Source organism: Cavia porcellus, unplaced genomic scaffold (assembly GCF_034190915.1).
Source record: "Cavia porcellus strain 051 isolate PalLab524CR breed Dunkin Hartley unplaced genomic scaffold, mCavPor4.1 scaffold_17, whole genome shotgun sequence".
Taxonomy (NCBI): Eukaryota; Metazoa; Chordata; class Mammalia; order Rodentia; family Caviidae; genus Cavia; species Cavia porcellus.
Window position 1 is genome coordinate 70,086,884 of NW_026947500.1, and position 10,741 is coordinate 70,097,624.

The 10,741-nt window shown below is 58.1% G+C and overlaps 2 protein-coding genes across 4 annotated transcripts; both read right to left on the reverse strand.

Moving 5' to 3' along the window:
- Positions 1 to 1,449: 1,449 nt before the first annotated feature.
- Positions 1,450 to 5,785, reverse strand: Zglp1 (zinc finger GATA like protein 1). The gene is made up of 5 exons (XM_003460869.4): positions 5,155 to 5,785; positions 4,228 to 4,593; positions 2,629 to 2,720; positions 2,235 to 2,328; positions 1,450 to 1,761 (listed from the first exon to the last, which is right to left on the reverse strand). Exons 1-5 carry the CDS (start codon positions 5,283 to 5,285, stop codon positions 1,632 to 1,634), a joined length of 813 nt encoding a protein of 270 aa, XP_003460917.2. The 5' UTR covers positions 5,286 to 5,785; the 3' UTR covers positions 1,450 to 1,631.
- Positions 5,786 to 5,954: 169 nt separating this feature from the next.
- Positions 5,955 to 10,721, reverse strand: Fdx2 (ferredoxin 2). 3 transcript variants are annotated; one of them, XM_063228647.1, is made up of 7 exons: positions 10,407 to 10,721; positions 10,270 to 10,321; positions 9,966 to 10,072; positions 7,495 to 7,558; positions 6,981 to 7,010; positions 6,450 to 6,537; positions 5,955 to 6,364 (listed from the first exon to the last, which is right to left on the reverse strand). In XM_063228647.1, the coding sequence occupies exons 1-6, from the start codon at positions 10,717 to 10,719 to the stop codon at positions 6,456 to 6,458; spliced, it is 648 nt and encodes a 215-aa protein (XP_063084717.1). In that variant the 5' UTR covers positions 10,720 to 10,721; the 3' UTR covers positions 5,955 to 6,364; positions 6,450 to 6,455. The 3 variants fall into 3 exon arrangements, with proteins under 3 accessions (XP_063084717.1, XP_063084716.1, XP_003460905.3); XM_063228646.1 differs by lacking the exon at positions 7,495 to 7,558; XM_003460857.4 differs by lacking the exons at positions 6,981 to 7,010; positions 7,495 to 7,558 and having other exon boundaries at positions 10,407 to 10,683.
- Between the last annotated feature and the right edge of the window lie 20 nt (positions 10,722 to 10,741).

Here is a 10,741-nt window from a genome sequence, read left to right on the forward strand (position 1 = left end):
CACGTGTTCCTGAGAGACGGGGCTGGGGGGGGTCCTCGCTATGTGGCCCAGGCTGGCCTCGATCTCGTGGCAATCAACTACCGGGCTGCGGGCTCTGAAATGTGGACGGTGTGGGGAATTTCCAGCTTGAGCATAACCCATCCCCCCAAAAGTTTCTGTTTTACAAATTTATTTAAGAGTCCGCTATGCGGCGGGCACACTCCGAGCCATCTGCGCCCTGTGACCCTTTGCTGGCCGCCGACCCCGGTTCCTGCAGTCCTGGACCCCGGGCAGGGCCTGCGGTGCCCACTTCCTCCTCCCCGCCTGTCTCTTCCGCCCAGCGATGCCCTCTGCCCCCAGCTCTGGGCAGCGGGACTTCAGGTGCTTTCCCCGGGCCTGGTTACCAGCAAAGCCTGGCTGGGCTGTCCCGACAGGCGGGGGCCCTTGGGGGGTCCCAGGTGACTATGATGGTCGCTTTCAGGATGTCTCTGCCAGCGAGGCACACACCCCGGCCCACCCTCAGTGCCTCAGTTTACCCCCACTGCCTTTCCACTGGGGATGCATGATGTGATCTGGAGCACAGACGCGGCATCACCACCCCTCCGCCAAAGGCAGAAGGAGAGAACAGCTGGGCCTCCACCCCCTCCTGCTCCTCTGCTCCTCAAAAGCAGAACACTGGGTCCCAGAAAAGGAAGTCGGCCGGCAGCTCCGAGGCACATGGGCTGCTGGGCGGACAACAGGCAAAGATGGGGACAGGAAATGGGGGGAAGCCCCCACCGCAGCTGGGGTTGAACCCAGGCCCTTCGATACCAGGCAGGTGCTCTACCTCTGAGGTACCTCCCAGCTGTCCTGGGAGCCCACAAAATCCTGCCTGCCACCGGGCCTTTGCCTTCGCTGTGACTGTTTTTTTTTTTTTTTTTGGTCTTTTTCCTTTTTTCGGTACCAGGGATCGAACTCACGACCGCCTGCTTGCAAGGCAGGCGTTATGCCACTGAGCTAAATCCCCAGCCCCTGTTCTGTTTACCAGCACGTGCACCCACTGGGGTCTGACACATAAAGTCGTTGGTCAACAAATGGAGAAAAACAGCCGTGTGTTTACAGACGCAGTCAGAAAGTTTCACATGTTGAATGTGCAGTCTTGCTAAGCTGCTCGCCCCATGCGTGCTGTGCGTGCCTGTGATCCCAGCACTCCTGGAGGCTGCGGCAGGAGGATCGAAAGTACGAGCCACCCCGGGCATCTTAGTGACTCAGTGAAACCCCACCTCAAAATAAAAAATAAAAAGGGCTCGGATGGAGCTCAGTGTGAAGGGCCCAGACTTAACTCCAAGTGACACCTGGGAAAAACAGACACCTTCATCCCTCCCTCCTTCCCAGACCACGACAGTGCCCCGGCTGGGATGCCACGTCACACCGCTCTCCCTCAGAGCAGCGCCCCATATGGCACTGCCAACAGCAAGTAACACCGATCGATACTGAGAACTTCCTTTATTTGGGGCCCAGCCAAGCCTGATTGGGCGGAAGAGGGGGGCCAGTCTCCACCCTGGGACCCCTGCACGCGGGCTGGCTGGATTTCTCCTCACTCGTTGGGAGCTCTGCCCCTTCTTTCCCTGGGGAAACTGAGGTAGAACAGACTCAGCTGGCTGAAAGACAGCTTACACTGCCTGAGATGGGCCTTCGAGAGGGCCCAGGGACACCCCGCATCTGCCACAGAGCTTCTTGGGCTGGACAGTCTTCCTGGGCACCAGCCAGCAACCCGAGCAGCGGGTACCATACTTCTTATACCTGAGGTGGGGGTACAAGAAACCACCATTGAGAATGCAGCAGGGGCCCAGAAACCTCCAGAAGACCACCACTGCCCCCGAAAGGCCTGTGTCCTTGAACTTGCTTGGTAGTCCAGGCTGGCCTCAAACTCACAGCAATCCACCTGCCTCAGCCTCCATGTTACTGGGCTGCACCATCACCTCCGGCTTTGTGTGTGTGTGTGTGTGTGTGTGTGTGTGAGTGTGTGGCACATGACTGGAATCCCGGCACTTAGAGGGCTGAGGTAGGAGGATTGCTACAAGTTCTAGGCCAACCTGAGCTGCATAGTGAAACCCTGTCACAAAAAGACAAAAGAGCAGAGACAGAGCCTGGCCTGGAGCTCACAGGGATCCTCCTGCTTCAGCCTCCTGAGTGCGTGGGCTGCCGCCGCCCTGGCACCCCGGCCCTGAGGATGACGTGGCCCCGCCCCCACCTCCCTTTGCTGTGCTGAGCACCTGATCCCACAGGCATTGCAGAGTGGGGTCCCGTCCTCGGCGTCTCTCCAGAGGGGCGTCCTCTGGGTCCTGCAGGACGCACAGCGCCGGGGCCCTGTGGGGTCAGAGGTCGGCACAGCCGTCAGCAGAGCCAGGAGTCGGCGTGAGCTGCGGCTGTGCGGGGCAGGGCTGTCGTGAGCCGCTCCGCGATGGTCCCCCCACTCTGGGCCGCCACAGGGGGAGCCAGGAAGAGAGACAGATGGTGGAGCCGGGCGGCGGGTGGAAGCTGGGGCTGGGGTGACTCAGCCGGCTAAATGGGGAAGCGGGGTGGGGAAGGAGGGCAGGGAGAGACTGGGGAGACGGGAAATCAGCCCCCCAAACATTTCTAGCTCCCGAGGCTGGAGGGCTCACTCACCCAGGGCCTCGCTAGCTCTGGGGTTGGGCTCGGTGGCGGCGGTGCTGGCAGGGCTCTCGGGGGCTCCCTCAGTTTGGCTGCTGCCGGCCAGGCTGGGGGGAGACAAGGTGTTAGCCTGGGGGGGTCTGCATCCTGTCCCCGATGGTCCCCCAAAAGGAAGGTGCATTACCAAGGAACCCAGCACCCCAGGGACTGAACCCAGGGCCTTTGCACTGAGCTCCGTCCCTGCCCTTATTTTATATTTTGAGACGAGGTCTTGCTATGTTGTTCAGGCTGTGTGCAATCTTGCAACCCTCCTGCCTCGGCCTCCAGAGTCCTGAAATGACAGCCGCCAGGTCTTCCCCACCCACGCTGTGTGACCCAGGCAGGGTGGGTCTCCCTCCTGGCCTCAGTTTCCTCATCTGAAAAATGGGCTTCCGAGAGCTTTAACAAGCTCACATAAGCCTTCTGTGGCGGTGTGATCCCCGGACTCTGGGAGCCTGAGACAAGAGTAGCCCAGGTTTGAGTGCAGCCTGCACAATTCAGTGAATTTTGAAGACCTTGTCTCAAAATTAAAAATGACAAGGGCTGGAGGTGGAGCTCAGCACAGATGCTCTTGGTTCAGTTCGCAGCACAACAGAACGATCACATAGATAAATGAATCAAAGCCGAGAGCTGCACCCGTCCAAGCCTGTCCCTCCTGCTGCTCTGCCTGCTATTGGCAAAGCTGGCTGAGATCACTTGTGTGGAACACACAGAGCAGCTGGAAGCTGCGGCCAAGCCTGGCTGGCACAGGACGCCAGGCCTGAGTCGGGGCATGAAGAAGCGGGCACGGCGGCACACACCTGGCCTACCGGGAGCAGCTCGGGGCCACCGTGGCCACCCAGCTCTGGGACATCCTGGCTCCAGCCTTAGCAGGGCAAGACAAAGCAAACCACAAGGAGCACACTTGACTGAAAGCATTCGGGGGACACACACCTGACATCTGCGCTGGCATGTCCAGACTTCTCGTCACTACCCCCCACACCAGGCTGTAATCTCTTTTTTTTTGAGGCAGGGTCTCATGTGCACTCCGGGCCACTCACTGTGTGGCCCAGCTGGCCCGCGCTGGCAGCGACCCTCCTGCCCCGGCCTCCTAGGTGCTGGGACCACGGCCTGCCCCACCGCACACCGTTGGCAACTGTTTTTGTTACCGGGGACCGAGCGCACAGCCTTGCACTCCCCGGCAGGCGCGCCTGGGGCCGCTGATCTAACCCGGCTGGCTGTAACTATCTCCGCGGCAGGTGGACGGCAGGTTTTTGTTTCCTCTCCCCCGTCCCTTCGCACTGAGCTCCATTTCCAGCCCTTTATTTTTGACTCCCACTAAGTCGCTAAGTTGCCCAGGCTGAGCTCAAACTTGCAGGCTTCCTGCTTCAGTCTCCCAGGGTGCTGGGAGGAGGAGGAGGAGGAGGTGGCTGCCAGCTGTGTGTGTGAGGTCGCATCACGGAGCTGACCGAGTGTTCATGGAGGGGACCGCAGGTCCTAGGGAAACACTAGGCAGCTTTACACAAGGCGCTGGCACGGTCTTGGATTTGGGCTTTTGGGGTCCTCCAGCCCTTCCCACACACGCTAAGCACCTACCTGTAGGTGGGTGAGATCTGCAGGCTGGAATCCGCCTTGATCTGGAACTTCAGGGTCACCCCCTTGAACGCGGGGTCCACCCGCTTGGCTCCCTGGCGAGGCTTGGGCTGCTTTCGGGACCTTCTCTGGGGCGGGGCTGCAGCTGGCCTAGGGGACTCCCGGCTGCGACACTTTCTGCTGCCCAGGATCTGCTTGTTCTTGGAACTCCTGGCCATGGTCAGGGGGCCTGCAGCCCCCCGGGCCACAGGCTCCCAGCAGGCCCCCAAGGCCTGGGCGGCCTGGGTGGGGGCCAGGGCCTGGCCCTCTTCTGTCTCTTGCAGAAGCCGCAGGATGGTGACAGAGTCCTGACACACGGGCCAGAGGGACCTGAGGACGAGAGGCAGGGCGGTCAGGGCTTCCCGGGTGACTTGGGTCCAGGAGCCCAGGGCTCCCACCAGCACCTGTTCTGCCTAAGCCTGTGCCCTGGGGCAGCACGGGGTGGTTAGAAGATTTCAAAGTTACAAAGTAATCAAAGAGGGCCAGTCTGGTCCACTCCACCACCTCGCTACCCAGCGACTCGGGGCCCTAGGGACCCACCAGGGCTCCAGGGCGGCTTTTATCATTTTAAGACCTTTATTTCCATTTTCTCTTTCTCGGGGCAGGGCTAGAACCTCGTGCAGCATGCCAGCTCGGCTTTCTGATTTTTATCATTAGATTCCCCCCTTGACCCCCGCCGTGCGACCCCCAGTGGTTCGCGCAGGAACCCCGGAGCGGGGGGCGGAGCATGCAGGCCTCTGATCTCCGCTGACCCCCGTGTCCCTCGGGCCTCGAACCGGACCTCTGTGAGTGCCGGTAGCTCACGCGGTGACCCCGGGGTGACCCTAGGAACCCGAGATCGGGCCGTGGACCCCGCGGGTCAGTGAGGCGGCGGGAGGGCGTCTCACCCACCTGCCACCGGGCCTGGGGCACTGCACGGGCCGCGGCTGCCGCTGGGCCGAGGGTCCCGGGGGCGGCTCGGGGTCCAGACGCGGTGGGGCCAGCAGCTCCCTCAGCAGGTCCGGGGCAAGATCAGCCTCCATGGTGCCAGCCCGGTCCCCGTCCCAATCTCGGTGGCCGCCCCGCCCCCGCGGAGAAGCCCTGATGAGAATGGGCGCCACCTGTGGGCGGAGGTGGCGTCGGGGCGCTTCGGCTCCCGGTGCAAAGAGGCGCAGCTGGGGGGGGCGGGGCCCTCCTGGGCTCCTGCACAGCCCTCAGGGCCCGGGTGGCTGCATCCCGCCCCTCAGAGTGGCCACTGTTCCTTCCGGATCCCTGCAAATCCCTCCACCGCCGTAGGGGTGCGGAGAGCCCAGTGCTGTCAGAAGAGGGGCGTCCCAAGCTGGGCTGGTGGCACACCCCAGTAATTCCAGCGCTTGGGAGGCTGAGACAGGAGGTTCTCTGCGAGTTGGAAGCCAACTGGGCCACAAGTGAGTTCAAAACCAGCCTGAGGCGGGGATTTAGCTCAGCGGCAGAGGCGCCTGCCTGGCAAGCTTGAGGTCATGAGTTCCATTTCCGGTGCAAAAAAAAAAAAAAGCCAGCATATCCAAAAGCAACAAACAGCAAACCAAACCAAACCAAACCAAAAAAACGGAGGACGGGGTGCAGGCCTCGGCCACAGCTTCCCCCAGGACCCTCTCACCTCCAGGGGAGGCTCGCAGATGTGGCTGCAGATCTAGCTGGCGCTGGCCCCAAACACACTCGATATGCCAGAGTGCCGCGACACAGTTTTATTGCCGCTGGGACGAGTCCACCCCTAGGTACGCCTTATGTCTCAGGGCCTGGGAAGGCTCCCCGGGAGGCACCCGTCCCCAACCACAGCCTGGGTCTGTCCTCTGTGGGGCGATGGCCTTCCCGGGTCTGCGACCCATCTCTCCCGGGTCTGCACTGCGGGCCGGCCGGCCACTCTGCTCTCCCTTCAGTCCTGCTCCCAGGGCCACCACAGTCCTGGGCTGGTCCTGCTGCCCGTCAGTGTGGCTTGGGGACGTGGCCGTCCACGTAGAAGTTCCTGGTGATCTTGGGCAGGGTGAACTCCGCCCCTTCCAGCTCGGGAGTCAGCACGATCTGGCAGCCCAGGCGGGAGTTCTCCTGGAGCAGGGGCGCCATGTCCAGCATGTCGTCCTCCCTGGGGCGAAGGGGACAGTGAGCAGCTGGCTCCTGGAGAGGGAGGAGGGATGGCCAAGGGCAGGGGCGCGGGGGACCTTGCTCACCGCTCCTCAGGGGGAGGCAGCAGGTCCAGGTGGGCCTCGCTCACGTACACGTGACAGGTAGAGCATGCTAGGGAGGCTTCGCAGGCTCCTGGGGCGAAAAGAGAAGGAAGGACAGACGGGTGACATCCAGGTACAGGCGCCAGGAGCTGTGACTGCACTGCGGGTGCCAGCTCTCCCTCCTGTGCTGGCTGCCACCCTGTCCTTCAGCCAGCACTCTGCTCCTCAGCTGCCTGGAGGCTTTGCAAAGGGACATCCGGGTCAGGTGTGGCGCACACGCCTGTCATCCCAGCATCCAGGAGGCTGAGGCAGGAGGATCTCTGCTGAGCTCAAGGCCAGTCTGGGCTACACAGTGAGACCTGGTCTCAAAAACCCCCCCAAAGCCCTAAACCCCAAACAAACAGAACCAACGGTACATCTAGGGTGTCCCAGGGCGGTTGAGAACTTGGTTGAGGAACCACTGGACAGCATGGATGTGACTTCCAGTAGCTGAAGGGCCAGGCCAGGCCCATTCAGTGGCCTGGGAAGCCTTACCGTGTCCCTCGCTGGGTCCTCTGCTCCCGGCTGGTGGGGGGTGGAGGAGAAGGGGCAGTGTCAGGATTGGGAGGTATAGCAGCTATAGATTCTGCTGTCCGTATGGCCCTGCCACAGTCCTGACCCCTCAGACAGGGCACCGAGAACTTTACCTGGGGACAGTGGCCTTCCTGGTTGGAAGCTCTGCAGAAAGTGTTCACACCCAGGCTAAAGTCCAAACCCTCCGTGCTGTCCATGAGGTCTGTTCCCTCCTTTATTCACTGACCATTTCATATGTCCAGTCCATCTCTTCCCCAGGGCCTTTGCACCTGTTGTTCCCATGGCCCAGAATATTCATCTTTTCAATCTTTCCCTGGCTGGATCCCTCTTATCTTCAGGGATTTGATGAACTATCCCCCAATTTGATGCCCCTGTCTCTGTTTCTTGTCACTTTCTCCCTTTTAATTTTGTGTCTCATTTAGCACCATAAAAACATTTTTTAAAAATATTAAACAAGCTGGTCTGTAGCACATACCTGTAATCCCAGAACTCACGAGGCTGAGGCAGGAGGATCACTGTGAGTTTGAGGCCATTGTGGGCTACAACGGGAGTTCAAGGCCAGCCTGACTACACTGTGAGACCCTTTCCCCCCACCAAAATAATTCACGTTTCAAAGCCACATATAGTCGCACACACCTATCATCCCAGCACTTGGGAGGCTGAGGCAAGAGGCTGACCATGAGTTCAAGACCAGCTTGGACTACATAGCGAGACCCTTCTTAAAAAAAAAAAAGTAAAGTAATATTCACGTCCCAAATTTTGACCTGAATTGTTATCTACAGGATTCTGGAACAAAACCACTTCTACAGGAGGCAAGCCAGGCAGGACCTCCCAATGTCTTGCTCTCTTTAATGATTTTTTTTTAAGACAGGGTCTTGGCCTGGGATTTAGCTGAGTGGTACAAGTGCCTACCGGGCAAATGCAAGGTGGTGAATTTGATCCCTGGTACAAAACAAAAAACAAAAAACAAAAAACAAAAACCAGACAGGGCCTCACTGGGTAGCTCACACTGGGCTTGAGTTCACTGTGTAGCCCAGGCTGGCGTCAAACTCACTGTGATCCTCCTGCCTCAGCCTCCCAGCGCTGGGGTTATAGGCATGTACCATGATGCCCGGCCCCGTTATGATTATATCAGGCTCCCTTCTACATTCTTCCAACAAAGAGACCACCTAAGTGACTGCACGTAGCAGAACGTTCCCTTGTAGGCCTGCTGGACCCAGCGGGATCAAACTGGAGACGGAGGCCTGTGTTTGCTGTGTGCTCAGCAGTCACAGAACACAGAAGGACAGCACACGTTAGTGGCTAAAACGCTGAAACGCGCTGCACCAACATGCTGCAGGACTGGTGCGAAGAGCTTCTTCCGGTTCTTCTCTTTTTACTGTGAGGTAAGTTCTTTTTTGGTCTTTTTTGTTTTAATCGGTACCAGGGATCGAACTCATGACTGCCTGCTTGCAAGGCAAGTGCTTGTGCCGCTGAGCTAAATTCCAGGCCCGGTGAGGTAAGTTCTTATTAAACTGCTAAAGTTTCTATGCTGGGCTTGAACTTGAGATCCTCCTACTTCAGCCTCCTCAATAGCTGGAAGACAAGCAGGTACAGACTCGAATGTTTTGAATCTAGTTTTGTCACTTACTTTGTTTTGGATCAGGTCTACTAAAACTGGGGCTCAGCTTCCTCATCTTTAAAATGGAGTAATAGTTTCCTCTATTCTATGAAGTAAACATGTATTAATTTGCTTCAAGGAATTTCTGCTGTTACTGCCTTCAGCAAATGCTCATCTAATACCTGTTACATCTCAGTACCACTAAACACAATGGGTAAATGTGAACAGGGACTCTGTGCTCTCTGTTGGACAGATAAGGAAAGAAACAAGCCAGTAAGAAATGCTGTGAAGGGGCTGGGGATTTAGCTCAATGGCATAAGCGCCTGCCTTACAAGCAGGCAGTCGTGAGTTCAATCCCCGGTACCGATAAAAAGGAAAAAAGACAAAAAAAAAAAAAAAAAAAAAAAAAGAAATGCTGTGAAAGGCTGAGGCAGGAGGACTGCCACAAGCTCAAGGCCAGCCTGGACTACAGTGAGTTCAAGGTTAGCCTGAACTACATAGTGAGACCCTGTCTCAAAAAAACTAGGAAATAAATGTGCTAGGGAAGCACCTCTGACATGGGGGAACAGCAAATTCAAATACCCTGAGGCAGGAATGAGCTCGGCTATTTGAAGGACATCAAGAAAACCAATGTGTACTGGGTATGGTGACACATGCCTATAATCCCAGCACTTGGGAGGGTGAGGCAGGAGGATCCTCAAGAGTCTGAGGTCAGCCTGGGCTACACAGTGAGTTCAAGACCAGCCTGAGTACATAACAAGAGCCGTTCTCCAAAAGCAACAACAAAAAGGAAAACCAATATGGAGCCTAGCGTGGTGTCACAGACCTGTAGTCCCATCACCCTTGGAGGGTGAGGCAGGTGGACCACAACTCTAAACGTAGCCTGGGCAACTTAGCAACTTTTAGTGAGGCCCTGCTTTTAAAAAAAAAGCCAGTGGGGCTGGGGATTTAGCTCAGCAGCATAAGAGCCTGCCTAGCAAGTATGAGGTGGTGAGTTTGATTCACGGTACCAAAAAATATAAAAAAATTAAAAAGAGTTGTGGATGTAACAATATGATGGCCCAGGTTTAAATTCTCAGTAACACACACACACACACACACACACACACACACACACACACACACACTGTGGCTAGCATGGAGAGAGAAAGAACACAAGCTGTAAAGGGCAGAAGTTCGAGTGGTCTGGCCTGTAAGAAACACTTATTAAATAGAGATGTAAAGTTTAGGTTTTTATAAATATCTGAGGGGAAGTCAGGGTGGACAAGTGGGGAAGAGACTGACTTGTCACTTTCTGAAATAACGCCTTAGGCTGGGGTGGGAAACAGCCTGTGCCTGGCTCATACCTTCCAGGTCCACGCCGTGGCGCTGGGCCAGATGGAGGACATTGTCCCCGACTCTGCCGCTCACCGGGATCCGCTGGCCTGACCGGTCTATGAACACCACGTTCACCCTGGGGACAGACAGGGGTGAGGATGTGGAGGTGCAATACAAGCTCAGGGGCCGCACATGGTCAGAAACCGGGGTGCAAGCCACAGAGGACTAGAAGAGAGAGAGGCAGATAAAGAACCCAGAGAGAAGCTGCAGGGCAAAGCGGGGACCCGGGAAACCTCGTGGGATAAGGACGGGACACTTGGCCCCTGCACTCACACGTCCCCGGGCCGCTCAGGGCCGCCGCTGTCCCCTTGTGCCGGGCGCCAGCCTAGAAAACACAGTTGGGTGAGCCGAGGCCCCGCAGCGCGGGCATCCAGCCGGTGGACGCGGGCTGTCCCTGGCTCTCGGGATACCTGCTGTCCGGAATGTCCTGGCCGTTGTCCGCGCCGCTACCTCCCCGGTCCTGCTCCACCACGAGCCCCTGGTCGCCCGCAGAAGCAGCGTCCCACTCACGCCGCTCCGGGCCAAGGAGGCGGCCATGACGGACGTCACGTGACCGCGCGGCTGGGCATGCGCTGTGTGGGCCACGCCCACCGCACCCGGAGGATAAACGCAGGGTTTGCGCGGGGAGCCGGAGGACACAGAAGGGCACGGTGGGGCGCCCCGCGGTGTAGTGGGGGCGCCAACGAATGGAGTCATCCAGAGCTTCCACCCGGGCGCCCCCATCCCAAGAACAAGCCAGCTTCGA

What these genes read in the sequence shown, in the direction of transcription:
- Zglp1 (XM_003460869.4), bottom strand. Translation starts at nt 5,285, where the DNA reads ATGGAGGCTGATCTTGCCCCGGACCTGCTGAGGGAGCTGCTGGCCCCA. An exon ending in TGCCCCAGGCCCGGTGGCAG is followed by an intron (nt 4,594 to 5,154) that starts GTGGGTGAGACG and finishes TCTCGTCCTCAG; the next exon opens with GTCCCTCTGGCCCGTGTGTC. An exon ending in TGCAATGCCTGTGGGATCAG is followed by an intron (nt 1,762 to 2,234) that starts GTGCTCAGCACA and finishes CCCCCACCTCAG; the next exon opens with GTATAAGAAGTATGGTACCC.
- Fdx2 (XM_063228646.1), bottom strand. Translation starts at nt 10,719, where the DNA reads ATGGGGGCGCCCGGGTGGAAGCTCTGGATGACTCCATTCGTTGGCGCC. An exon ending in CAGGACATTCCGGACAGCAG is followed by an intron (nt 10,322 to 10,406) that starts GTATCCCGAGAG and finishes TGTGTTTTCTAG; the next exon opens with GCTGGCGCCCGGCACAAGGG. An exon ending in CCTGAGCGGCCCGGGGACGT is followed by an intron (nt 10,073 to 10,269) that starts GTGAGTGCAGGG and finishes GTCTGTCCCCAG; the next exon opens with GGTGAACGTGGTGTTCATAG.